We start from the raw sequence: 25,925 nt of genomic DNA, 5'->3' as shown, positions 1-25,925 counted from the left end.
TTACATCATGAATTGCATGTATGTACAACGTAATTCCCAATGCATTTCGGTAATTGTACCTTCATCAGGGGAATACTAAAATAGAATACACAATAAATAATTCTAATTAGTTTGTTTATGAATCTGCCTTATATTCACATCAAGACAAACCAGTGCCAATTCCATATATATATCTTAGGGTTAGTATATGAGCTTATGCCAAACTTGTGAATCCAATAGTGAACCTGCTGAGCCATCCCAAAAAAAACGTGGAAAAAATGATCGTGTGAGTTAATCCTTGCCTGCCATCACCCTTGTGATATATCAACTAATCAACAACCGACATGCCTCACTGACCTGTTGTATACACGTTGGAGGGATCATTTGAAATTGTATGTCAGGTATATTGATGATATACTCATAGTATGAAAGGGAACACAGGAACAATTGTTGAGTGAATTGCAAAAACTAAATTGCTGTCATGGGCAAATTAAGATCACATATCAGTATGATTTACATGCAATGAACTATTTGGACATAATGATAGAAATGCGAGGTAATGTGTTAACAACGCGAGTATATCAAACCAACTGATAGGAAGAATGCGTTGCATTATCAGAGTTTTCACACATTTTCTTTAAAGAAACACCTACCGTGCTCACAGTTTTTGAGAGTACGGAGGATATTGTTTGTTATTCAGTAACGTGTTTACACCACAGTGATACAACAGTTACATACGTATGATTATGTTGGTATAATTCATTTGGATTACATGTTTGAAAATGTTTAGAATTTAGCACCTTCGGGGCTAGTGTACCGTGCGTCCCTTAGCAAACAGGTTCTGTTTGGGATAGTCGAGTATGACAAAACCGACAGGAGCCAGTCGGTTAGTAGGGACAGCACCAGGATCATCGAGAAAAACTTTGTACAAGATTGTTGAAGTATTTTGGTTTCTAAAAGGAGTGCAGGATATTTATCATATATAGTACATATCCATGTGTGCCATGCCTACAACCCACTGCCCTGGCATAGGTCAGCCACCCCTCTAGCTGGGAGCACTATACCAGTGGTGAGGGTACAAGTGCATGAGCCCTGTACCCCTACTGTGTCTAGACCAATTCTTACACATTGTAAGTGCAGTAATGCCATTAAGATTATATGGTGCTGGGAGTTTGTCATTGCGAACTCCACAGCACCATAATAGCTTTACTGAAAACTGGGAAGTTTGGTATCCAACTTCTCAGCACATTAAACCCACATTGATGCCAGTGTGGGATTTAATGGATAATGCACTCGGAGAACATCTTGGGTATGCCCCCTGGAAAACAACTAGCCTCTGGTGGGTTCCCTGACTGGTACACGCCAGCCTGCCACCACGAGACATGTTACTGGACCCATGGGGTGGGGTCCTTCACTCCCCGAGTCCAGAAACAAAGCCTTTCCTGAGCTGAGCTGGTCACACCTCCCCCAGGCCAGGAAGAGCCATCTGTGGCAAGGGGAGCTTCAAAGGCCTTGCCGCCTTTGTAATGCAACCCCCGACTCCCCCAGCCTCTCCTGCTATCAGGAGCAGGTCCCCTTCCTATCTCTCCTCATTTTCGGTGGGAAGACATGCATGAAAAATTAGCCAACCCAGAAGGTGTACCCAACTCTGCCAACCCCACCCCTCTGGTGGGAGAGGAGAGTTGAAGCCCACTCTTGAGTGCCCACCATCTTGCAGGTGGCTGGCACTCTCCAATCAGGATTGGGGATTGTACCCGCTCCCCCACGATGGGTGAGCACAACAAGAGATTAGTTGCCCTAAGGTTTGTAGCCCATTGGCAACTGACTTCGAGACCCATAAAATGCCCCTAAATACAGTATTTAGGGGGCAGCCCTGAACTAAGAAGAGTGGTTCCCACAACCTATGAAGGATGAAAGAAGACGCCCAGCAGAGGAGACTGCAGAGAAGAACTGACTTGGCCCCAGTCCTACCGGCCCGTCTGCAGTTTCTAGAGATCCTACGCCAAAAGTCACCTTGCCCTGCAGCCAGCAACCTCCAGAACCCCTGGGAGAACTGACTGCCTTCAACAAAGATCGCATCTCCGGTGAACAGCAGCCCTGTTCAAAAGAAACTCCCAAAACAGACTCTGTGCCTGCGGAGTACAAAGAAACCAGACGCCTGGAACTACCACTGCACCCGATGCCTACGGCCTGAATCCAGGTGGCCCACCAGTCCCAGCGAGGTCCCTCAGCGCTCCAGCGTCAGAGTCCACCGTGGGTTGACCTCTCCAGGACTCAACGACGATGCCTACAGCCTCTGCACGGAGGCCCCCCTCCCACACCGAGTAGCCTGGTAAAGTTCAATCCGACCTCAAGACACCCCTGCATCCAGCCATCCTGCGCCCTGGCGAAGAGAATCCGAGGTGCACCTATGTTCCAGAGCCCTCTAACTTACTTGCCCAGCTGTTAGTTCCTCCCAGAAGTCTTCCTTGACCGAGCCTGCAGCCAAAATCCAAAACCGGCAACTCCTATTGAAAACCAGGGTACCCGATGCCAAAACAGCACCCTGCACCCAGCCGTCCCTGCGCGGCTGCCGGTGTACTTTAGGTGCTAACTCGGATCCCCCTTTGCCCTGAGCCTTTCACCAGGAGCTTTGCTCCCACAACTCTGAGGCCCCCACTTTCCCATTGGATAACATTGGGCCTCAGCACTCTGCACCCGACCACACTAGTGCCGCTGAGGGTGCTTTGAGAGTGCATCTTTGATCATGGGGGAACCCTGGTTCTAACCCCAGAATACCAACTCATGCAAGTATTTACCTGTTAACCAATAACCATATGTTCGAGGCATATGAGCTGCAGATTACACACTGTGCATAGATGTTGGGCCCGGTTGTTTGCAGTTTGTTGTTGTCCTGAAAAGTTATTTGGAAGTCACGAGATAGGTGACTCCTCCTTTGGACCACATTGCACATGGGCATCGGCTCCATCCTCAGATTGTTTTTTTCTGCCATCGGGCTCGGATGTGATTCCTGCGCTCCGGTTTAGAACCGAATTTCCTTTGACACGCAATCCTCACCCAGTTCGACGGTATTGTTTCGATGGCGATCCACATCAACACGATTCTTCACCAACTTCGAAGTCTTCGATTCCGGTCATCGATGAAGGCCTTCCGGCCTAACTAGGCCTCATCTTCTGACTCATGGATAGGACGCCATTCAAGAAGTGTCCTCAATGTGGGTCTAAGTTTCCCCACACCGATCTATATGAGGTGTGCAACCTTTGCCTCTCACCGGAGCACGAGACCAAAGACTTTCGCTTGTGCCTCTTTCCGCTCCAAGAAGACGATTCGGGACCGGCGAGCTCGAAGAACAATGGCTCGCTCGTCCGCTTCGATCCCCGACGACATCTTTGGAGAGGGTGTTGACGTGCCAGAACATCAGCACGCCGAAGAAACTCACAGCCCTTCGGATGCCGAAGACTCCGACGTCGAGGACATCACTCCAGCTCAACGGGTCGTAAGTAAGACCGTCGACCCCAACCCTTCCTCGACACCCTCAAAAACGGCTTCGGTCACACCCTCGCCTTCGGTCCCTGGTGCACAGCGAGAGACTGCTTCCCGCGCCCTGCCTTCGGGCCCGGCAAAGAACCTACAAAGCCTTCAGGCGGCTCGGACTCAAGCCAGCCTATTCCCAGTTCCCATCCGACATCCGACACCAAAGAAAAAGCCATCTTCCTCAACCACGCCAACTGCTGCTCCAACACCCAAGCACTCGGCGCCGAAGACTGGCAGCGGCAAATCAATGCCAAAACCGCACTCTGAGCCAAGTAAAAAACTACCTAAAGGCCCCGATTCACATGCTTAGGAGCCGAAGAAACACCCGGAACTGAAAAAACATGTTCGGGTAAAAGACTTTTCAAAAGGTCACACTTCTAAACCAAAAGACCCTAGACCATTTACCGACTCGGTGCCAAAAAAACCTCTGGAACCGAAAACTTAGACGCCGAAGGATCTGCCCTATACAGAAGAACTTTTTACATCAGATCCTCACCAAAAAACTCTTTTTAAAGATCCTAAGACTGGCCAACTAGCTCTTAGCTCCAAGAAGAGACAACTAGAAGCGCCAACACCTTCTCCTCCTCCAAAGGAGAGAGACATTGCAACCTCCCCATTAAGGGTCCTTTCTCCACCACCCCCAATACTGTTCCTCCTCCTACATCTCCTCCACCACATCATTCTCCTACACCATCCACTAATCCAGATGATGATGTGGATACAGACTCTGATGACTCAGGTGGGGGTGCACACGACCCAGCAGGGACCAATAGTCCCCCTCAGTCACCTAATCCTTGGGAGGATTATAACACCCCTGATGTACCTTATGTCCCACAAAATGATATATACCCTTCCAGACCTTCCCCACCAGAGGACATTATAGGTTTTAACCTACTAGTCCAAAGAGCTGCCCAGTACCTTGGGTTGAATCAGCCATTTGATTAGACATATTTATTTGGCCCTAATGTTGATGTGTCTTTAGAAAATATGAAAAAAGACACCGACACAGCAAAATCTATGGGAGCCTTGCAGCTGCAAGCTCCCAGATGTTCTTTTTGTCCCTCATCATACAGAGGCAACACAAGAGGCTACTCCTTGGAAAGCCCCTCCACTTCCTACTATGCCCCTAGACCATCCACATACACTAAGGGATACCAGAGAGGGGGTTACAGGGGTGACAACAACAAAGGCAGAGGCAAAACCAACAACTCCCGCTCTTCCTCCACCCCTACCCAATGACTTTCCTGCCCTTCCCCCCCCCAACATTCCACTCCTGTGGGGGGAAGACTGCAGCAATTACTTCCTGCCTGGATCAACATCACATCAGACAGGTGGGTGCGACAAATTATTGAGTCAGGTTACGGTTTAGAACTAACATCTACCCCCACAAACATACCACCCAAACAGCGTCCAATGTCACAAGAACATCTGTCACTGTTAAAGCAAGAAGTAATGTCTCTGCTAGAAAAAAGTGCAATAGAACCAGTTCCTCTGCACCAACATAACAAAGGGGTTCACTCCCTATATTTTCTTATTCCAAAAAAGGACATCTCTCTAAGGCCTATTCTGGACCTCAGACCGCTAAACATATACATACAGTCAGACCATTTTCACATGGTCACACTCCAACAAGTCCTTCCTCTCCTGTTACAAAACGACCTCCTTGCTACTCTAGATCTGAAAGAGGCATACTTCCACATTCCAATTCACAAGGCTCACAGGAAGTATCTCAGATTTGTAATAGACGGGCAGCACTATCAATTCAAAGTACTCCCATTCAGAGTCACAACAACACCAAGAGTATTCACCAAGTGCCTAGCAGTAGTGGCAGCACATTTACGAAGACAGCACATACATGTCTTCTCGTACCTCATCGACTGGCTCATAAAAGCCAGTTCATACAACCAGTGTGTGTGTAACATACTCACGCCACGATCCAACTGCTCCACAACTTGGGGTTCACAATAAACCACACCAAGTCTCATCTGCAACCATCAAAAGTACAACAATACCTTGGTGCTACAATAAACACCTCAACAGCGCTAGCTTATCCCACTCCAGTAAGGATAGCTAGCATGCAAACTCTTCTCACAAAGTTTCAGCGACAACACTCCCTTCCAGCACGAGTGTTCATGCAACTCATAGGGATGTTGGCCTCTTGCATTTTCATAGTGCCCCATGCAAGACTTCAAATGCGTCCTCTACAAGAGTGCTTATCACGTCAATGGAACCAGGCTCAAGGTCCCTTAACAGACCTAGAGTTTGTAGACTGTCGGACTCATCGCTCTCTGCAGTGGTGGAACACCAAAAACTTTTCCAAGGGGTGACCGTTCCTAGAGCCAGTTCCCCAAATAGTCTTGACAGCGGACGCATCGCTCTCCGGCTGGGGAGCCCACCTGCTGCAACACACCTTTCAAGGTGGACACCACAACAAAAGTTACTTCATATCAATCACCTGGAGTTACTAGCTATATTCCTAGGTCTAAAAGCTTTCCAAAAACAAGTATCAAACAAAGCTGTGTTGGTCCGCACGGACAACATGACAGCCATGTACTACATTCAGAAAGCGGGCGGAACACACTCCCTGCAACTTTCTAGACTAGCTCAGGACATATGGCACTGGGCTATACCTCAAAACATATTCCTTCTAGCCCAACATGTTCCAGGAGTACAAAACACCATAGCAGATCTGTTAAGTCGTCAGAATCAACAGTCCCACGAGTGGGAACTTCATATGCAAGTTCTTCTACCATTCTTTCAGATGTGGGTACAACCTCAGATAGACCTCTTTGCCACTCACAAACGCCAAATGCCCAAGTTCCATCGCCAGATATCCACACCCACTGTCCAAAGGCAATGCGATATAGATGAACTGGTCAAACAGATTTGCGTACGCTTTTCCACCTCTACCACTCATGCTACTAGTAGTATGCAATTTACAGCAGCATTCTCTAACCCTTATCGCTCCAAAGTGGGCCAGACAGCTGTGGTACACAACACTGCTACAACTGTCTGTGGTACCACACCAAGAATTATACCTGTCTCCCCACCTTTTAACACAGAACCATGGAGAGATCAGGCACCCGGACCCAGCTCAGCTCAACCTAGCGATTTGGCTCCTGAGGTCTTAGAATTTGGATATCTGAACCTTCCTCCAGACTGCATGAATAGCATAAAAGAAGCTAGACGCCCAACCACTAGAGCATGCTATACAGCCAAGTGGAAACGCTTTGTAATATATTGTCACAACAATAATATTAATCCCTTAGACATGTCTATTCAACACATCATAGGATACTTACTGCACCTACAAATATGTAACTTAGCCTACATGTCTATTATACTGCATCTTGCTGCAATGCTGCATTAGCAGCATATCTACAAAACAGACAGCATCTATCTCTGTTCAGAGTGCCTGCTATTAAAGCCTTTATGGAAGGTCTTAAGAGAATAATTCCTCCCAGAGTGCCACCTTCACCTGTGTGGAATTTAAACATTGTTCTCACACGGCTAATGGGACCTCCCTTTGAACTATTACATAAATGTGAACTACAATTTTTAATATGGAAGGTTGCGTTCCTAGTAGCTATTACTTCTCTGCGAAGAGTTAGTGAACTACAAGCACTAACCATTCAAGAACCCTTTTTGCAAATGCTAGTAGCTATTACTTCTCTGCGAAGAGTTAGTGAACTACAAGCACTAACCATTCAAGAACCCTTTCTGCAAATGCATCATAATAAGGTTGTTCTGCGTACTAATCCAAAATTCCTGCCCAAAGTCATTTCTCCCTTCCACCTCTATCAATCTGTGGAACTGCCCGTTTTTTTCTCGCAACCACTGACAGTAGCAGAAAGAGCTCTTCATACCCTAGATGTCAAAAGAACATTGCTATACTAAATCGAGAGAACACAACCCTTTTGTAAGACAAAACAACTTTTTGTATTTTTCTCACCACCGCACAAGGTTAATCCCATTTCAAAATCTGGATTGTCAAATACATACAAATTTGTTACCACAAAGCTAAACGTACGTTATCTGTTCCTCCTAAAGCCCATTCTACAAGAAAAATAGGGGCTTCAATGGCATTTTTAGGGAACATTCCCCTAGATGACATCTGCAGAGCAGCTACATTTTCTACACCACACACATTCACAAAAGACTATTGTGTAGATGTGCAAACCAAACCATAAGCTAATGTGGGCCAGGCTGTTCTCAAAACATTATTTCAAACTACTGCAACAGATACGGGTGGATTGCCGATAAATGTGGGTACTGCTATACAATCTATAGCTCAGTGTGTAATCTGCAGCTCATATGCCTCGAACTGAAAATGCTACTTACCAGTATGCATCTGTTCTTGGCATGTAGAGCAGCAGAGTTGCACACGCTCACCTGCACCCTTATCTGTTTCAGTATTCTTATTTAGATACTGATTACAAGGGCATCCTGCCTTTTCTTGCAAAGCTCCATTTCCCTAATGGTGAAAAACAATCTGAGGATGGAGCTGATGCCCATGCGCAATGTGATCCAAAGGAGGAGTCCCCTATCTCGTGACTTCCAAATAACTTTTCAGGACAACAACAAACTGCAAACATCCGGGCCCAACACTAGGTGGCGATCTATGAACAGTGTGTAGCTCTGCAGCTCTACATGCCAAGAACATATGCATACTGGTAAGTAGCATTTTCCTTTCCCCATAGGAATACATTGACTTTTTTCCTTTGAAAATTGTTCTGTGTGGATAAGGTTTGTATGAGAATTTGAAAAACTGCAAATAATTGACATCCGCTTTACTTACTTTTTCTCTAGGAAATGTCCCAGTGTGATATCTAGGCATATCAATCTGAGTAGAAAAAGTAATCTGCAATGTAATCGAATGTAATCTAGAAGTAATTTCAACTGTATTGAAAATATTTACAAACCTGTAACAAAGTCATTTTCATTCAGCTTGCTTGTATTGTTCAACTTTCCTTGAAAAGTACCATTTACACTTACATGTGCCAGACTTGCTTGGTTCTAGAAAATAAATACTACTAAATAATATTTTTATACAAATCAAATTGGTCTGAGTTTATTCTTCGAGTGTGTGACCTCATTTGCTGATTGGGTATGTTCAACAAATGCTTAAAACTACCCACTGATAAAGCCTTACTGCTCGCCCACAGTACCACAAATAGAGAGTAAGGTGCTATCTACTTTTACCTCTGCATACCTTTGGGGTTCCACTGCACTTTGTGCACACTATACTTCATTTTCGTATAGTATATACAGATCCAGCTTCATATACTTCTTCGATCCTTCTGTATTTAAGGTGGCCAAGAGCATTCTCAAATATTCTTCAGTCACTGTCCAGCTGGGTACAGTCTCCAGATTTAGGAGGATAGATACATCGACATCTACTCTGTTTCCCAAAGTGTAATTAAAGAGTTTATTAAAGGGCTCTTCAGAGCTTTTCCACATCTTCGACATCCTCCAGTTCCATGACAGCTTAACACCGTCTTCGGCCAGCTTATCTTACCTCCTTTTGATCTTATACATAGAGCAAACTTAAAACTTGTCTCCTGGAAGATAGTACAACTCCTGGCTCTGACATCCACTAGAAGAGTGAGTTATTCAGGCATTTACCATCAGGGAACCTTTTTGCAGATTTATTATGGACAAGTCCTAAATTCATTCCTAAGGTGCCTACTGACTTCCATTTAAATGAACCTGCTATTCTTGGATCGTTCATTCCCAATCCAGCTTGAACCGCAGAAAGATCATTACATTCTCTAGACTTGCATACTTGTCTCAAATTCTACATAGACAAAACAAAGGACATGCACACATAAGACAAGCTATTTGTATCATTTGGTCAACCATGCAAAGGCAAAGCCCTGTCCAAACCGGGGCTAGCTTGTTGGCCCTCAGCCTGTATTGCTTTCTGTCACGCCAGAGCCAAGTGTCTTCTCCAGGGAAACGTGTGTGTGCGTTCCACAAGGGGCATGGTTTCAACTGCAGCACTCCATGCTAGGGTGTCTTTAAAAGACATCTACCATGCAGCCACCTGCAGGAGCAGGCATATACGTTGATGAAGCATTACTGCCTAGACATGAGCTCAGAAGCTGACTCAATAGTAGGACAGGCAGTGCTGAGAATTCGTTTTCATTAAAGGCAAGCCTGCTTCCTGCATGTATTTTTTAATTTGTACTGCTTGCTAATCTGATTAAAGCATGTGAATATATCAAAGAGCCAATGTTGGAGAAGAAATTAGTTACTTACCTGTAACTCCAGTACTTCAACATTGATATATTTTATATATTCCCATGCAATCCTCCCTCCTTCCCAGTCAATGGGTCATCATATTTATTCTTACATGTGTCCTTTGTAATCTGAGCTATTATGACCTCTATGGGGAGTGGGAGAGCTTAATCTTACACCTCATTGTTTGAAGATTAGGTAGTTTCAAATGAGGTAGATGTGTTATTAACCATACCATGTTTCAGGGCAACTGGCATTTTACTTTGTATGCTCTTTATTTTACACTGTATACTGCTACTATAATGCACCGGGGGTTCCCAGCCTGACGACTGGGAATAATTCAAGCATGTGTTTGTATAAAAAAATACCAATGTTGGAGAACTGGAGTTAGAGGTAAGTAACTAATTTCATACCTCTTCTGATGTGCATAAGATTGCTGAAATACTGAATGTTTTATCGAAGTGTTTTTGTTGTAACCAATGTTGAAGGCATGAACAATGTTAATTGATAAGTCTTTAGCTTCTGGTGTTGTAATATATCAGGAGAATTATAACCATGTAGTAATGCACAAACTGTCTCATACAATCTGTCATTACCAGAGTCTTAACTGATATCATTGTAGGTCTAGGTACAGAACTAGAAGAAGTGCTTATGGAAGCCCAGTCACTGCAGGTCTCTCTACCAGAAATACAGGAGCTCTACCATATGTTATTCACACAACAGCAGCAATTCGCTGAGCAATCAAAGCACAATTCTTCCTTGTGGATCCCCAGTGAGAAGAACACAGTTGCAGAGTGCATAGAGGAACATGCTTCACAACAAGAAGAGGTACCATCTAGTGTGTTTCTTTATTTCATTAAGTGCTAGGGAAATATGTATTTACACTTTACTGTTGACCTTTTATGTTGGAGACTCAGTGGCAAAACACTGAATAATGTATTTCCTGAACCACCCACCCACCCACCCACCCAACCAAACATTGTCTGATTATCTCCGAGTGCATGTCAGAAAAATGTGTGACTTGTCTCTCAGTTTTAAGGACATGATAAATGTGTGTTTTAGGCATGTGTGCTGTAGATACACATGCTTTGCATACTCCTGCCATCTAGTGTTGAGTCCGGATGTTTGCAAGTTGTTGTCTTCGAAGAAGTATTTTCCAGTCACAAGGTAAGGTGACTCCTCCTTTCAGTGATAGTGCACATGGGCATCAACTCCATTGTTAGATTGTTTTCTTCCCACCATCAGGTTCGGACGTGGTTTGCAGCGCTCTGGTTAAGACACCGTCCTTCGGGATCCTCTCTGTGCGCAAAACACTGAATTGTCGGTATTGTTTCGTATGCGTTTCACCATTCTCAGTGTGTCTCAAAAACAGGGAAACACTCTTTTCTTCGGTATAGAAGAGATTGTTGGCAGCCTTTGGGCCTAGCCACGTCTGTCAACTTACACTCCATTTCGTAGTACTCGGTCTTCTGACGATGGAACGGACTCCGTTTAAATTTTGTCCTCGGTGCCACTCCAAATACCTGCACACCAACCTGCATATAGTCTGCAACTTGTGCCTCTAACTGGAGCACATGGAATAGGATTGTGACACTTGACGATCGTTCCAGTCTCAACAAAAGGACATGCAGAGGCTGAACATCGAGCAGTACCCGGATATCTTCGTAGTAGATACTGAGCACGAGGAAATGGAGGCAGCGGAAGAGGAGGAGGCCTTCTCTATCCAAGAATTGGATTCCAAACTAGAAATCTAGGTAGAGTCTGAAAACGTTTCAGCAGGACAGGGTGCCGCGAGTAACACATCCCCCTTTTCCCCTCACGATTTCTACCATCGAACATAAGGCTTCTGGGCCACCACTGCCTTCTGGCTATGGTCGGCACTGAGACACTGCTTCCAACGCCCCAACCTGGAGAAGTGTGGCTCAATGATTAGAGCGGCAGACCCTGATGCAGAGGTCTAGCCCAGGACCAGGGTTCAATTCCTCGGCGGGTCTTGGGCCGTTTGCACCTCCGAGACACGAAACTATCAGGGCACGCTAGGATTGAACACAAAAAATCATTTTGGAATTGTTTTACTGTTCCTATGTTTATCCTAGCCTTAGCACCGGATGTGGTATCTTTTTATGTGTCTCGTGATGGTTGTAACAAGGAGGTTTACGTTTAGAATTTTTCCCCTTGTCCATTAGAAATTCAGGATTGGAGCCTCTGTAAAGCGATTAATTTGAGGCCTTTTTCACAGTTGTCTTTGTTAGTAATGATGACAATTTCTTTGTGTTTTGCAATGTTTTGATTTTTTGTTGAGTTCATATAATGTGTTGTTTGTAAATTTATGTAATGTTGTGATGTAACTTTTGATGCCAAAAATATTTATGCAAAAACATTTTATAAAAAAATAAGTCAATCAATACAAATGGTTGTCCAACCTAGTGATTTAATACATTAGGGTTGTGTACTTTGATGCCAAACGAATACTGTCCGGTCATTGTTTTGTTGTTCAAATTGATAGTGGCCTAGGCCGGTCAGTGACAGGGCCCAAGCCTCCCCCCAGTTTCTCCTCAATGATTAGAGCGGCAGACCCTGATGCAGAGGTCTAGCCCAGGACCAGGGTTCAATTCCTCGGCGGGTCTTGGGCTCAAAATTCCGCGGACCTGATAATTCTCGCCTCTGATCATAGAGTCCCACTCTGCAACTCTGGGCAATAGCTTGCTTAATCTCCACAACGGCCCCCACAACGCTAAGGATGCCTGGCCTTCACCCTGGGGGTGCCCAGGAGTGGACGCCTCACAGGGAAAGCCAGGACGGGTTCCACAGCGGTATTCGTACAAGCGCCTTGAGACCCTTGCGGGTGAGTAGTGCGCTATACAAGTATCAAATTACATTTACCCTCGGGCTCTGCAACAAAACAGATAGTTAAGCCTTCCGGCTCCAGACCAAGCAGAGAAAAACTCCCTTAAACACAAATCTTTGGCTCCGACAATTTCGGCACAGAAAGCAAAAAATGCACACCATAAGCCTCCGGAACCGATCCTAGAGGTTATGCAAGAAAACCTGGAGCAAAAGCAGAAAAAGATCCACATTAATCCAGACACTGGACACATATTCGCTAAACATGTTACACCTTCTAAAAGGAACATTCCTGCAGAGGATTTAAGTTACAAAATTCCTCTAAAGAAGAAGGACATAGCTACAAGCCCTGTTCATCAGACCCCTCCACCATCTCCACTCAAAGCCCTTTAGATATCACACCACAGGGTTCACTGCATACACAGCCTGATATTGATTACACAGGTGATGATAGTCCACCACCTATAGATCCACGGAACGATTATAACTTTTGTCCTCCAATTGATAATGATCTTCACTTGTACCCTACAAAACCATCACCTCCTGATTACAAAACAGCATATCTAGAGTTAATTTCCAGAGTAGTATCATACCATGGGAGTCACACTTCATAAGGAGTTTTTTCTATTTGAAACCTTAGGAACATCACATAGGACAACACAATCTATACCCATGTTAAAGGGCATGATGCTCCATGCTGTCGAGATTTTTAAAGATCCTGCATGGGCTCATATTCTTACACCTAGGGTTGGCAAGAAATACAAACCTCCAGCAACTGATCCGACTTTAATTAGAGGACAGTTGCCTTTGAATTCTCTAGTTGTGACAAATGCTTGGAAAAGGGCAAATTCCCTAGCTACTACAGCAGATGCACATCCTCCAGACAAAAAAGTCTAAGCTAATAGATGCATCAGGGAAACTGGTAGCTTCACAATCCGCCAACCATTGACCTGTAGCCAATACACAAGGCCTATTAGCTAGATATGACAGGGCCCACTGGGATGAAATGAAGCATTTACTTCAATATCTCCCAGACACACACGATAAAAAAGGGCAAGAATTAGTGCAGATGGGGAAACTGATATCTAATTAATCAGATGTGCACTAAATGCCGATACCACAGCAAGACTTATTAATACCAGCAATCTTCTTAGAAGGCATGCATGGCTTAGAATATCTGGTTGTAAAGCAAAGGTCCAACAAACCATTCTCAATACCCACTTTGATAAATAGAATCTTTTTGAACCTCAAGTAGATGAGTCGCTTGAGAAAATGAAAAAAAGACTCAGAAGTGGCAAAATCAATGGGAACCCTTCAGTCACCATCCAATAGAGGCTCCTTCCGCCGCTCGTTTTACAGAAGAGGATCCAAAGGTAATTCCTCTGATCCAAATGTGTCATCATACAGGTCAAACACACAACCTTTGCCATCAAGAGGATTTTATAAAGGTGGTTACAGGTGAAACAATTTTCAGGGCAGTGGAAAAGGTACAAACACGTACCTTGACATTATCCAACATGGTTACTACCTTGACCTTACCAGAAATCCACCCAATATTCCACCTCGTACTCACAGAATCTCGCTACAACACCAAAAGCTCCTCAAGCAAGAAGTACAAGCTCGTCTAGCAAAAGGAGCTGTAGAACCAGTTTTTACAACAAGGATCAGGAGTTTACTCCCTTTACTTCCTAATTCCCAAGAAAGACTGGTCCCTGGGACCAATCTTCGATCTCAGACCGTTAAACATATACATACTGTCAGAACACTTCCATATGGTTACCCTTCAACAAGCGCTTCCACTTCCACAACAAGGCGACTTTATGGCCACTCTAGACTTAAGATTTAAGAGGGAGAGTTGCCTCTCCCTCTTAAATCTGCCAATTCCCTTCTGGCTTTCAGAAAACTCCTGAAAACTCACCTCTTCACACAGACTGGCTAGACCCCTGTCTCTTCATCTCATTGGCACTCAGCCAGCGCCAGGAAACCTTTCGATGTCAGTGCGCTATACAAGAATCCCCTAAGATAAGATAAGATAAGATGCATACTTCCATATTCCTATCCACCCAGCACATTGCATATATATATAACATTTGTGATGGCGGGAAAGCACTATCAATTCAAAGTACTCCCATTCAGAGTGATTATGGCACCCAGAGTATTCACAAAATGCCTAGACGTAGTAGCAGTTCATCTAAGAAGACAACAAATTCATGTCTTCCTATATCTGGATGATTGGCTCATGAAAGCCGACACACAAGAAAAGTGTCTACAACACACTCAAGCTACCATGGACCTCAGTATCCGCAGTAATAAAATGTTTAGGAGGTTCAACAGTGCAATTGGCATGTACATTTTTAAAGTTTTTAAGTCTAGCTGCAAAAGCGCTAGAAAAGAAAGACCTGGAACTTGATCTTGAAAAAGCTTAGACAATCACCTCGAAGCAAATATAAGAATAAGAATCAGATACCTCAAGCTAGAATAACTTCTATAAGACTAAAGGCACTAATTGTACCGTTTTCCTTTGTTTTATTGATCAAAAATGTTTTAAATGGGTAGTTTATTAATTAACTTGTATTTATTCATGAATTTTAAGTCACAAGTGTTTACGTGTTCTAGCGGTTAACCCGATCTTTTTATGATTAAAACCAAATCAAATAAAGTAAATTTACTATCATGAACCTTCCCCATCAATTGGGATTTACAGTCCATGCTCAAAAGTTCTTCTTCAACCCTCACAGCTGCAAACATATCGATGAGCAATTCTAAACACTCACTAGGCTCTAGCCTTTCCCAATGCAGCCAGAATTCGAAACTTTCAAACTTTATTACTACAGTTTCAAAACAACGAATACCTAACAGTGAAAACTTTCATGCCACCTTGCGGGAGCAAGCAGCAGAGCTCAATGTGCCATCTGTTGTGGATCATGTTTCTTATTAGTATAGTGCATTTGTCACCCGCTACTTATCTGTATAGCCTGTCTTTCTGTGTGTCTGCCAGCAGCATGAAAACATGTTGCACTGCATTTGCTGACAGTGAATTTATTGTATATACTTTTGAGCGGGTCATCATGTATATCCTTATTCGTTTTACTTGTTTTTTATTCCCTCCGGGGCCTCTTCACTGCCCTGCCTCCGCCGCGTTCTTTCCGTTTCTCCTACCCGTCTAGCCTAGTGCTTTGGTCGGCCCCAGGACAGCATTACACATGCCCTGGAGCCTGTGGCGCTGCAGCTCTGAGACTAGGGATACCGGAGGCTGCCGGAACACTCAAAAACTGTTCCGGTACCCAAGCCCCGCAAGGACTTTGTCGTCTGGTCCCTCTTCAACACCATCTTAATCAACTGCTTCTGCAGTCTGGACTTCATTTCCCTAGTCTTCTCTATCAAGGTAAGAGCATTAAATGGCCCCTCCTGACAAAATACTACCGCAGCACATCCCGGAGTACATATAAAGTTACTTGAAGAGTCCAGGTCAACTGGATCTCCATGTTCCATCCCGGGATTTAATTTATCAAAACACTGCACTCTGGGAATTGTAGTCCTGATTCATCATAGAGAACAAACATTAAATGAGGAAGTGATTGAACAACAACTGATCTGGGGTGTTTGTGATAGTTGTGAGTTGCAAGCACCTCGGGTTTGTTGACAGATTAGCTGTTGGATTTGCTGTAAAGGGCAGCGTTGTGTACTCGTGGTACCCACGTCATGATATGCTCTCTCCCAGGGGGTCTTGCAGTTGCCTTCTGTGTTTTACTCATTGCAAAGTCGCGCTGTAAGACTCCTCGTCGGAAATGCTGGCAGCGATCGACAGAAGACTTATTTTGTTTGTGACAAAGCAGGGAAGCACCCATAGCTGGGTGGGGTTCTTGTGTGTCCTCTTTGAACTTTGCCACCTGCATGTCCGCTTACAGGGTGCTCACTTGTGAAGTTGTGGAATGTGTCTGCGCTTATTGGAGAGACATGTGGCCCCAGTACTGCTGCACAAATGTTTGCAGTAAACCCTGCCATAGTTCGGGGGACGGGTGGAGCAGTAACACAGGTGTGTTTCACTCACTATTACTCTGCAGGTGCCCCCAATTTCTGATAGATACATCTGCCAGTGGATTCCTCACCTTTTGAATATCCCCACAGCGTCAGCAACGTTCGGAAAACTCTTTTGTAGCACCACGGCGTGGACAACTTCATAGGATCACGGCATCGCGCGCGACTCCGACTGACGTCACCGACTCCTTATTTGGCCTACGTCGGCGTGATAACATCAGTTCTCTTTTTTACACGTCGTCGACGCTAACAGTTTCTTGGGAGCTTCTGGTGTGCGGATAGTAACTTTGTTACTGTTGTTGTTTCCTGTATCTGTTGGAGTGCTGTCTTCCGTCGAGATGTCATCGAAGAAGACTGGATTTAAGCCATGCGATTCGGGTGCCAGGATGATGTCCATTACTGATCCTCATGGTGATGGTTTGTGGTGTCTGGGCTCGGATCACGACGTCAAGGGTTGTCGTTCATGTTCGAAGATGAACCCAAAGGCTCTTCGAGTACGAGAGGTGAAACTCCTTCTTGGCAAAATTACAGGTAAGGATACCAAGAGGACTTCGAGGTCAAGATCAAGACGCTTGAGGTCGAGGTCGAGGTCAGAGTCGGAGTCGGCTTTGAAGTCGGCTTCGGGGCATGCTTCGGGTTTCTCGAAGAAGCATAAGAGGAAGAAGCCATTCCGGCAGGAAGTCGGGCTCAAAGAAGAAGTCATCTTCTCAAAGACATCACACGGGCATGATATCCTCCTGTCCAGCTCGTAAGCCTGAAGGTGAGGCCTCGCCTTTACAGTCTCGGGAGCCAACACCGAATCAGGAACCGAATCAGGAACCGAATCAGTCTCCGGATCCGTACCAGTCTTCGGTGCATGATGAAGAGGAAGTTGAGGTTCCTCCGGTTTCGGTGACTCCGGTACACCAACCCGAGGAACAGGAGGAGTCTAATATGGTACAGCCTCCTCAGGGGCAGCCAGTGGGTTCGTACCCTCAGTTATCTGGTCTAGGTCAGGACGCTTCGCATTTTCTAAATGCCATGTATGGCGTATATGCGAGAGCAATGTACCCCTCTGGTGCACCGGCTTGTCCCATGGGTCCATTGTCATATAATCTGGGTGTGCCTCAAGCTTATGCTCCGGTGCCTTTCTTGCCGTTTATGACGGCGCCGATTCCACCATGGCATAGCTCGGCGCCACCGAGGTCATTGACTTTGTACACGGCGTCGCCGGCAATGGAGCGACCTCGGGATCAAAATAGAGGTTCGACGCCAGATCCAGCTTCTCATTCAAAGGCGGCTCCAGCTCCTCATTCGACGCCGGCCCGACTCCGTCGGAGTCGTTACCGGATCCGGCGACGTCGATTCGGATGGAGTGGTCGAGGCGTAGAGCGCAGCGCCTTATGGAGGAAAGAAATTATGAAGAACCTGAGGTTGAAGAAGGCAAACTTCAGGGTCAGGAGGATTACTTTGAAGAGTTGCAGGATGCAAGTGGTCTGGAACTTTCTCCGGAATGGGAGTTGCCCACTGTATCTGATATTCTTTCTAAGGATGTGGCTCCTTACCATGTGGTGATTAAGAAAGCTGCAGAACTCTTAAATTTGACTTTACCATCTGTGGAGTACAAGTCTAACATCCTTACTGAGGTCCTCCATTCTCCGTCCTCTGTGATTGAGCCAACTCTTCCATTTACTGAGGCTCTAACTGAACCTATATTGGAAGTCTGGAATAGGCCTCTTACCGCTCCTGCGGTGTCAAAATCAGTTGCAAGACGCTATAGGGTGGCACCTGGAGATCCTGAATTCTTGTCCACTCATCCTTTACCAGAGAGTTTGGTTGTTCAGGCTGCTTGCTCAAAGAGATCGGCAGGTGCTTTTCCCCCGGATCCTGGAGATAAAGACTCTAAAAAAGCAAGGTAAAAATGCGAAAAAGGTGTTTGTCAAGTAGTATGGCCCTAAAATCGAAGAATGCTACTTGTCTGCTAGGCAGATATGTTCATGCTTTGATGGACACAGTGAAGCAGCTATCATCTAAGCTTCCTGAAGAAGATAGGAAGAACTTTAATGAAGTGGTATCTGACACGCAGGCTGCAGCTAGTCAGGTCATACAAAGTGGTATGGACACGGCGGAATCAGTGGCTAGGATCATGCGGTCTTCGATTGCCACTAGAAGAGCTGCTTGGTTAAAGACTTCTGAGTTTTCAGCTGATGTACAGGCTGCGTTGATGCATTTGCCTTTTGATGGCAGAGTCCTTTTTCGGAAAGAAAGCTGATGCTGCCTTGGAAAGGTTTAAAGATAGCAGAGCGACAGCAAGATCTTGGGGTCTGCAGACTAGAGGCTCTTTCACCAAGAAGTACAAGGGTTCTGGAAGGTCTACTTTTCGTACCTATAAGCAGAACCAACAGCAGCAGCAGCAACAGAATCCTTTGTACAAGTCCTACAGGGGTAGAGAAAGGGGTCGTCCTCGTGGACGTCAAGCCTCCTCCTCCTCTACTTCCTCCTCTAATACCCACCTCCCACCTACAACAGCAAAGCAGCCCTAGATCCGCCATTCCAGATCATGTGGGTCCTGTAGGGGGTTGGCTTACTTATTTTCTACGGGATTGTGAATCGGTTACATCAGATCTTTGTTTCTCAGTCTCGTAGAGAATGGGTATGCTCTTCCCTTTCGGGAATTCCCTCCCATTTACCCTCCATGCCAGGGTTTTTGCTCGGAGGACCACCTGTTGCTCCTTCAGGAAGAGGTACAAGTACTGTTCAAAAAGGGTGCGATAGAGGTGGTTCCAGAGCAGGAAAGGGGTCAGGGGTGCTACTCCCGGTATTTCCTGATCCCCAAGAAGGATGGCAGGCTTCGTCCAATCCTGGATCTCAGGATCTTGAACCTTTACCTGAAGCAGGAGAAGTTCAAGATGCTCACCCTTGCACAGGTTCTTTAGGCGCTGCTGGAAGAGGACTGGATGGTGTCAATCGACTTGCAGGATGCGTATTTTCACATCCCAATCCTGAAGTCGCACAGGAAGTATCTCCGTTTTACGGTAGGGTCGCAACACTATCAGTTTGCGGTCCTTCTGTTTGGTCTTACTACTGCGCCTCAAGTCTTCACCAAGGTGATGGCTGTGGTGGCTGCACATCTCAGAAGGTCAGGGATTCCGGTATTCCTTATCTGGACGACTGGCTGAGCAAAGCAGAGTCTCAAGAGATAGTGCTCCATCATCTGTAAGAGACAACTCAGTTGTTACACAGGTTGGGTTTTTCGATAAATCTACCCAAATCTCACCTGGTGCCCTCCCAGCTCAAACTGTTCATAGGTGCGGTACTGGACACAACTGTATGTCGTGCATTCTCTCCACCTCAAAGGAGTCACGACATACAGGAAATGATTCCTTTATTTTACAATGGAGCGGTTGTTCCAGTCCTGAAGGTCCTTCGTCTGCTCGGTCTAATGGCTTCTTGCATTCTGTTGGTCAACCATGCACGCTGGCACATGAGGGCGCTCCAGTGGTGCCTCCGCAGGCAGTGGTATCGACACCAAGGAGATCTCAGGCAGTCAGTGAGGATCTCCAGAGAAGCTGCGGCAGATCTATCTTGGTGGAGTGTGGAGGGCAATCTGTCTCGAGGAAAGCCTTTTCAGACTCCTCCATCGGTGGCCACAGTGATATCGGATGCATCCACTCTAGGGTGGGGTGCTCATCTGGGGGATCTGGAGGTCAAGGGTCTTTGGTCTCCAGAGGAAAGGTTGCTTCACATCAACCTTCTAGAGTTGCAGGCAATTCGTCTAGCACTCAAGGCTTTCCTCCCTTCCCTTCGCGGTCGGTCGTTTCAGGTCCTGACGGACAACACCACCGCGGTGTGGTATATCAACAAACAGGGGAGGTGTAGGGTCGCAGTGTCTCTGCAGAGAGGCGCTGCGTCTCTGGTCTTGGGTTCAGGACCACCAGATTTGTCTGATGGCAAATCACCTGGCCGGAGTTCTGAACGTACGTGCAGACAGTCTCAGTCGGCGGTTCTCGGCCGACCACGAGTGGAGGCTTCACCCAGAGGTGGTTCGTCACATCTTCCGGACGTGGGGAACTCCTCAGGTGGACCTGTTCGCCACTCATGAGAATGCTCACTGCCCGTCATTCTGCAGCCTCCAGTTTCCGATGCAGGGAGCTTTGGGGGACGCGTTTCAGTTGAGTTGGGACTCACGGCTCCTATACGCGTTTCCTCCCATACCCTTGATTCCTCGGGTTCTGAGGAAGATTCGCCAAGATCGGGCCCAAGTTATATTGATCGCCCCGGATTGGCCAAGAAGGGTGTGGTAACGAGATCTTCTCCACCTCTCCTCGTGCCCGCCGCTCCGTCTCCCTCACAGGGCAGATCTCCTCTCTCAGATGGAGGGGCAGGTTCTGCACCCCAACCTCCAGACCTTACACCTTCATGCCTGGAGATTGAACGGGGCAACCTGAATTTCTTTTCTCTCCCGCACGATGTGGTGGATGTCATTTTATCGGCCAGGCGTGACTCCCCTAAATCCATTTATTCTTACAGATGGTCCAAATTTGTTTGGTGCGGAGAGAAATCAATCGATCCTTTGAGGGCTCGTTTGTCAGATCTACTTCTTTTTGTACTTTCTTTAGCGCAGCACAGGTTTGCTGTGGCAACAGTTAAGGGCTATTTTTCGGCGTTGTCTGCTTTTCTCTGCCTGCCGGATCAGCCGTCCTTGTTTAAATCTCCTATTGTTTTGAGATTTCTGAAGGGGCTTACAAATAAGTTTCCGCCTACTCCCTTTATTTTGCCTCAATGGGACTTGAATCTGGTGCTTACTTATCTAATGGGTTCTCCTTTCGAACCTCCGCATAATTGTCCCTTGAGGTGGTCTTTTAAGACTGTTTTCCTAGTTACAATTACCTCATCAAGGAGGGTAAGTGAGCTTCAAGCTCTTAGTTCAAAGCCCCCATTCTTGACCATTCATGCTGAACGAATGGTTCTTAGGACCAGGGCTGCTTTTCTGCCTAAGGTGGTAACTCCCTTCCATCTGGGGCAGTCAATTACCCTTCCTACCTTCTATCCTCCCCCTTCCAAGGAGGAGGAGTGACTTCACCATTTGGACCCTAAGAGGGCGGTGAGCTTTTATCTTGATAGGACTAAGGACTATCGACTTGATGACCAGCTGTTTGTTGGATTCGCTGGTTGCAGAAAAGGAAGAGCTGTGCACACACTTTCGAGATGGATAATTCTATGCATCAAGATCTGCTATCCCTGGCTGGTAAGGAACCTCCTGAGGGTATAAGAGCTCATTCTACTAGAGCAAAGTTTTCCACATCTGCTTTGTCTAGAGGTGTACCTGTCGAGGATATTTGCAGAGCCGCGACTTGGGCCTCCGTCGACACTTTCGCGAAACATTACTGCTTAGATGCCGAGGTGAGGAGGGACGGCTACTTTGCGCGCTCTGTCCTCCCGGATTTTCTGGTATAGGAGAGTGGACAGCCTCCTCCAGGAGTGGGGTCTGCTGTGGGACTCTATTCACAAGGTGAGGAATCCACTGGCAGATGTATCTATCAGAAGAACAAGTTAATTACCTTCGGTAACGCTTTTTCTGGTAGATACAGTATCTGCCTGTGGATTCCTCACTGACCCACCCGCCTCCCTGTTGTCCACTCTTCTATACCTGTATTTATGTATTTTATTTATATTTATGTATATATTGGGTTTTTCATACCTTGGCTACACAGTATGTGCGTAATTTTGAATTGTATGTACTCTGTACATTGTATATGTGTATATCTACTGTCATTGGTCTGTCCGGGTGCCTTGAAGGCACGGAAAAAAGGGTGGAACTAATGTCATCGCGCGCGATGCCGTGATCCTATGACGTCGTTCACGCCGGCGTGCTACAAAAGAATTTTCCGAACGTTGCTGACGCAGGGGGGATATTCACAAGGTGAGGAATCCACAGGCAGATACTGTATCTACCAGAAAAAGCGTTACCGAAGGTAAGTAACTTGTTCATTGCAATCATTGTGTTCTCAGTGCTACAATTGTAACATGCATGACTTAAGTATAAGGCTGGGTGTCTCTTATGCAGCGAAACCGAGGGAGGGGCAGACTGCTAAAGTGGCCTCCTTGCCTGGGTATTGCCGACTGAAAGAAATGTAAATGTGCACAACTGGTCAATCTGCATATGTGAAGGGAGCTGGGAGCCTGGCCTTGGCTTTAATTGATGGAATAACTTGAAGCTGCCTAGCTACCATCTAAGCTGTGAAATGTGCTTTTAAAGAGGGTTAAATAAATAAATTAACCACCTCACTACATACAGCCTGCAAAATACCTATATTTTGGATGCATTTTTGTAATTGTAATGTTTATCTTAAACATTTTTGCACATTTTGTATCTATACTGTGTGTAATGCAAATTTAAAGTGATGGCCTACATGTTTACAGTGCTTTCTGTCACAGACTGGGGCCTTGTAGCACTAAATATACACAAGACACTATTCTCCACTGCACCAATCAGGATTTGGTGCAGTGCCTTAACTAATAGAGAGTTCATAACGTACAATAGTCCATTTCCCACTGATTCACTATGAATTTTCATTTAAGCTGTGTATTATTTGATAAGTAGTTACCGGAAGGGGAAAGACACAGATAGGAGGAGGGAAGTTAGGCTGTATGTATTGCTGTATTATAGTCTAAATGCTTATAAGGTCCCAAAGGCAAGACCTATTGGCTATGCAATGCTTGTTTTACTTTAATGCTTGTACCCCTTGGAAAAATGTAGGTAACAGTGGGCAAGCAAACTCAATATTGCATTTGAGTAGGAGGCCCATCAGAAGCCCTGGATTGAATTTTTATTCAGGGCCTTTACAAACGTTTGCTGCCTAACTAATATGTAAGAATCTTTGTGTATTACACACATTAAATCATCTTGGAGGTGTTGCTTTTCGGGAGTCTTTGTAGATTTTGGGTGTTCCTTTTAAGTAACCTTCTAGGAAACCTAGAAAGGTTTTTGAAAATGAAAATCTGGAAAACAAATCGTAGAACAGTTATAACCTGGATAGCAGATTTACCTTGAACATTAAGGTTTATTCTTATGTGCCCAATTATTGTATTTTTATTCTATTTGCCTATAGGGTCATGTTTCCTGGGTCTCTGTGAAAATGGTAAAAATACTTGATTGTGGACTGTAATCCTCCCATTTGTTGATTTACACGTCATTTACACTATCTTTTACAGAATGAGTGCAGAACTAAAGATGTTCTCACTAGCGTGGAAAGAAAACTAAAACGACAACATGAACGACGGCACTTCTTTGGCAGGAAACACAGAGTGAAGAGGATGCTTGCTCCCAAAAAAATGAAATTAAATCAGTCAAAAGATTTGAACATGAGCAGACAGGATACTCCTCGGGAACAGCTCCATGAGGTGCCAATGCTCAGCGAGTCACACTCCAGTTCAGGGGACTTGTCATGTTCAGATGGTGATGATTCTGATGACGAGGATGCTGTTTGCCCTGCTCCAGACTGCCAGCAGCCTGAAGGAGAAGAGGTCAGTGACGCATAGACTCAAGTTGTTTTCTGCCTCTAAGGCTTGAACAGTCAGGAGAACATTATTGTGTTGGCAAATGGGGATTGAGCATATTTGTATTATGTTAAAGCACATTGATGGTGATAAACCTAGGGAATACATTTTATTTGCTAAAGCTAGACCAGTGGCATCTTAAGCCAGATATTCATTCAACTCCTCTAGTTTTGTATTTGTGCCAGTTTTCATTTTAGGATGGGTAGAATTTGAAAAAGGCTTTTATTTTAAAATGTTAAAATCTGTGTGAAGTAATATAGGAAAATTGTTGAAACATAAGGTTCTCATCAAGTGCATGGTCATTCGTGTAAATAAAATAGTCTGAGGTATCTAATATACCATTGATAAACAAAATAAATGTTATCACGTTAACTTCTAAAGACAGGACCCATCATAAACCATGTGTTTGTAGATATTATGTAGTTATTCAGTATTAAATGTTTCATGATTCATATGCGTGAATCTTCCCCGTAATTGAGGTGGGACCCCACGGCAATTAAACAAGAAGTGCAAAGAAAGCATTATACAGCAACGTTAAAACAAGTGAGATTGGTAACCAATTCACATTGTTTTAATACGAACCACACTTCAGTAAATCAGGAAGCTGCTTCTAAAGCGCTTGCCTCAAGGGCCACCATACCTCAGATTTCTTGCCTCATGTCCTGTGAAAGGGAGTCTCCCTGAGCTCTGCTCAGTTCTTAACTGTTCCAGTTGATATCTTTCAACTTTTGACCTCAAACTGAATTTCATCTTGGATGCTTAGTTCTGATAAGAAAAAAAAATGTCCAAGATCTAAGAAAGGCCTTTTTAGGCCATGTAGAGCTTGTAGAAAACTGATTATATTCAGAGGATCCGCACACAGAATGCTTACATTGCCTTTGTTCTCACCATGAGCCTAAAGACTGCAAATGTTGTTCCATGTCATAGGCTACAACATTGAAGGATAGAGAAACCAGATGTCTTCTAAAGTTGCAGAAAAAGAAGGTATGAAAGAGAAGGAACATCATCTCCTCCAATGAAAAGGGCAAGGCATATGGGGGGAATCTCCTATAAGGAGCCCCCTAAGAACATGCTAAAGACTAAGCACTGAGAGAAGACCTTAGAAATTGAAATATCTATGTAGGACGCATGCGCTGTATATACTTTAGCAAAGTCAGGTATACTATGAACAGTCCAGTTGAACCCCAATGGTAAGCAGAGGTAAAAGTGGATAGCACCTTACTCTCTATTTGTGGTAGTGTGGGCAAGCCGTAAGGCTTTGTCAGAGGGTAGTGCTAAGGATTTATTGTACACACTCAAGCAAGAAATTATGTCACACACTCAAAGACTGAACTCAGACCAATTTGTTTGTATCAAAAATATTTAGTTATATTTGTTTTCTAGAACCAAGCAAGCCTGGCACAGGTAAGTGTAAATGGTACTTTTCAAGCCAGGTTGAACAATACAAGCAAGCTGAATGAAAATTACTTTGTTACAGGTTTGTAAATACTTTGAATACAGTTGAAATTACTGTTGGATTACTTTGATTACTTTTTAGAGTACTTTTGAGATTACTTTTCCTACTGTGTGGTATGCCTAGATATCACACTGAGACATTTTCTAGAGAAAAAGTAAGTAAAACAGTTTTTGTATATTTGCAGTTTCTTAGAGTTCCATACAAACCGACTCCACACTTGAAACAATTATCAAAGAAAAGCAGTCAATGCAATCCTTGGGAGGAAATTGAGTTATCTGATTACAGGTAAGTACTT

The 25,925-nt window shown here is 45.0% G+C and overlaps 1 protein-coding gene across 2 annotated transcripts in view; it reads left to right on the top strand.

The window, feature by feature from the left end:
* Nucleotides 1-25,925, top strand: part of KDM5B (lysine demethylase 5B) — an 856,576-nt gene that overhangs the window by 789,430 nt on the left and 41,221 nt on the right. For both annotated transcript variants that reach the window (XM_086923073.1, XM_086923072.1), the window contains 2 exons: nucleotides 10,376-10,581; nucleotides 23,830-24,141. In XM_086923073.1, coding sequence (XP_086779199.1) covers nucleotides 10,376-10,581; nucleotides 23,830-24,141 — 518 coding nt within the window. The remainder of the gene's footprint in view (nucleotides 1-10,375; nucleotides 10,582-23,829; nucleotides 24,142-25,925) is intronic.

This window comes from Lissotriton vulgaris, chromosome 5, assembly GCF_964263255.1.
Source record: "Lissotriton vulgaris chromosome 5, aLisVul1.2, whole genome shotgun sequence".
Taxonomy (NCBI): domain Eukaryota; kingdom Metazoa; phylum Chordata; class Amphibia; order Caudata; family Salamandridae; genus Lissotriton; species Lissotriton vulgaris.
The sequence above is the reverse complement of the archived record's forward strand: the minus strand, read 5'-3'. Positions and strand labels throughout refer to the sequence as shown.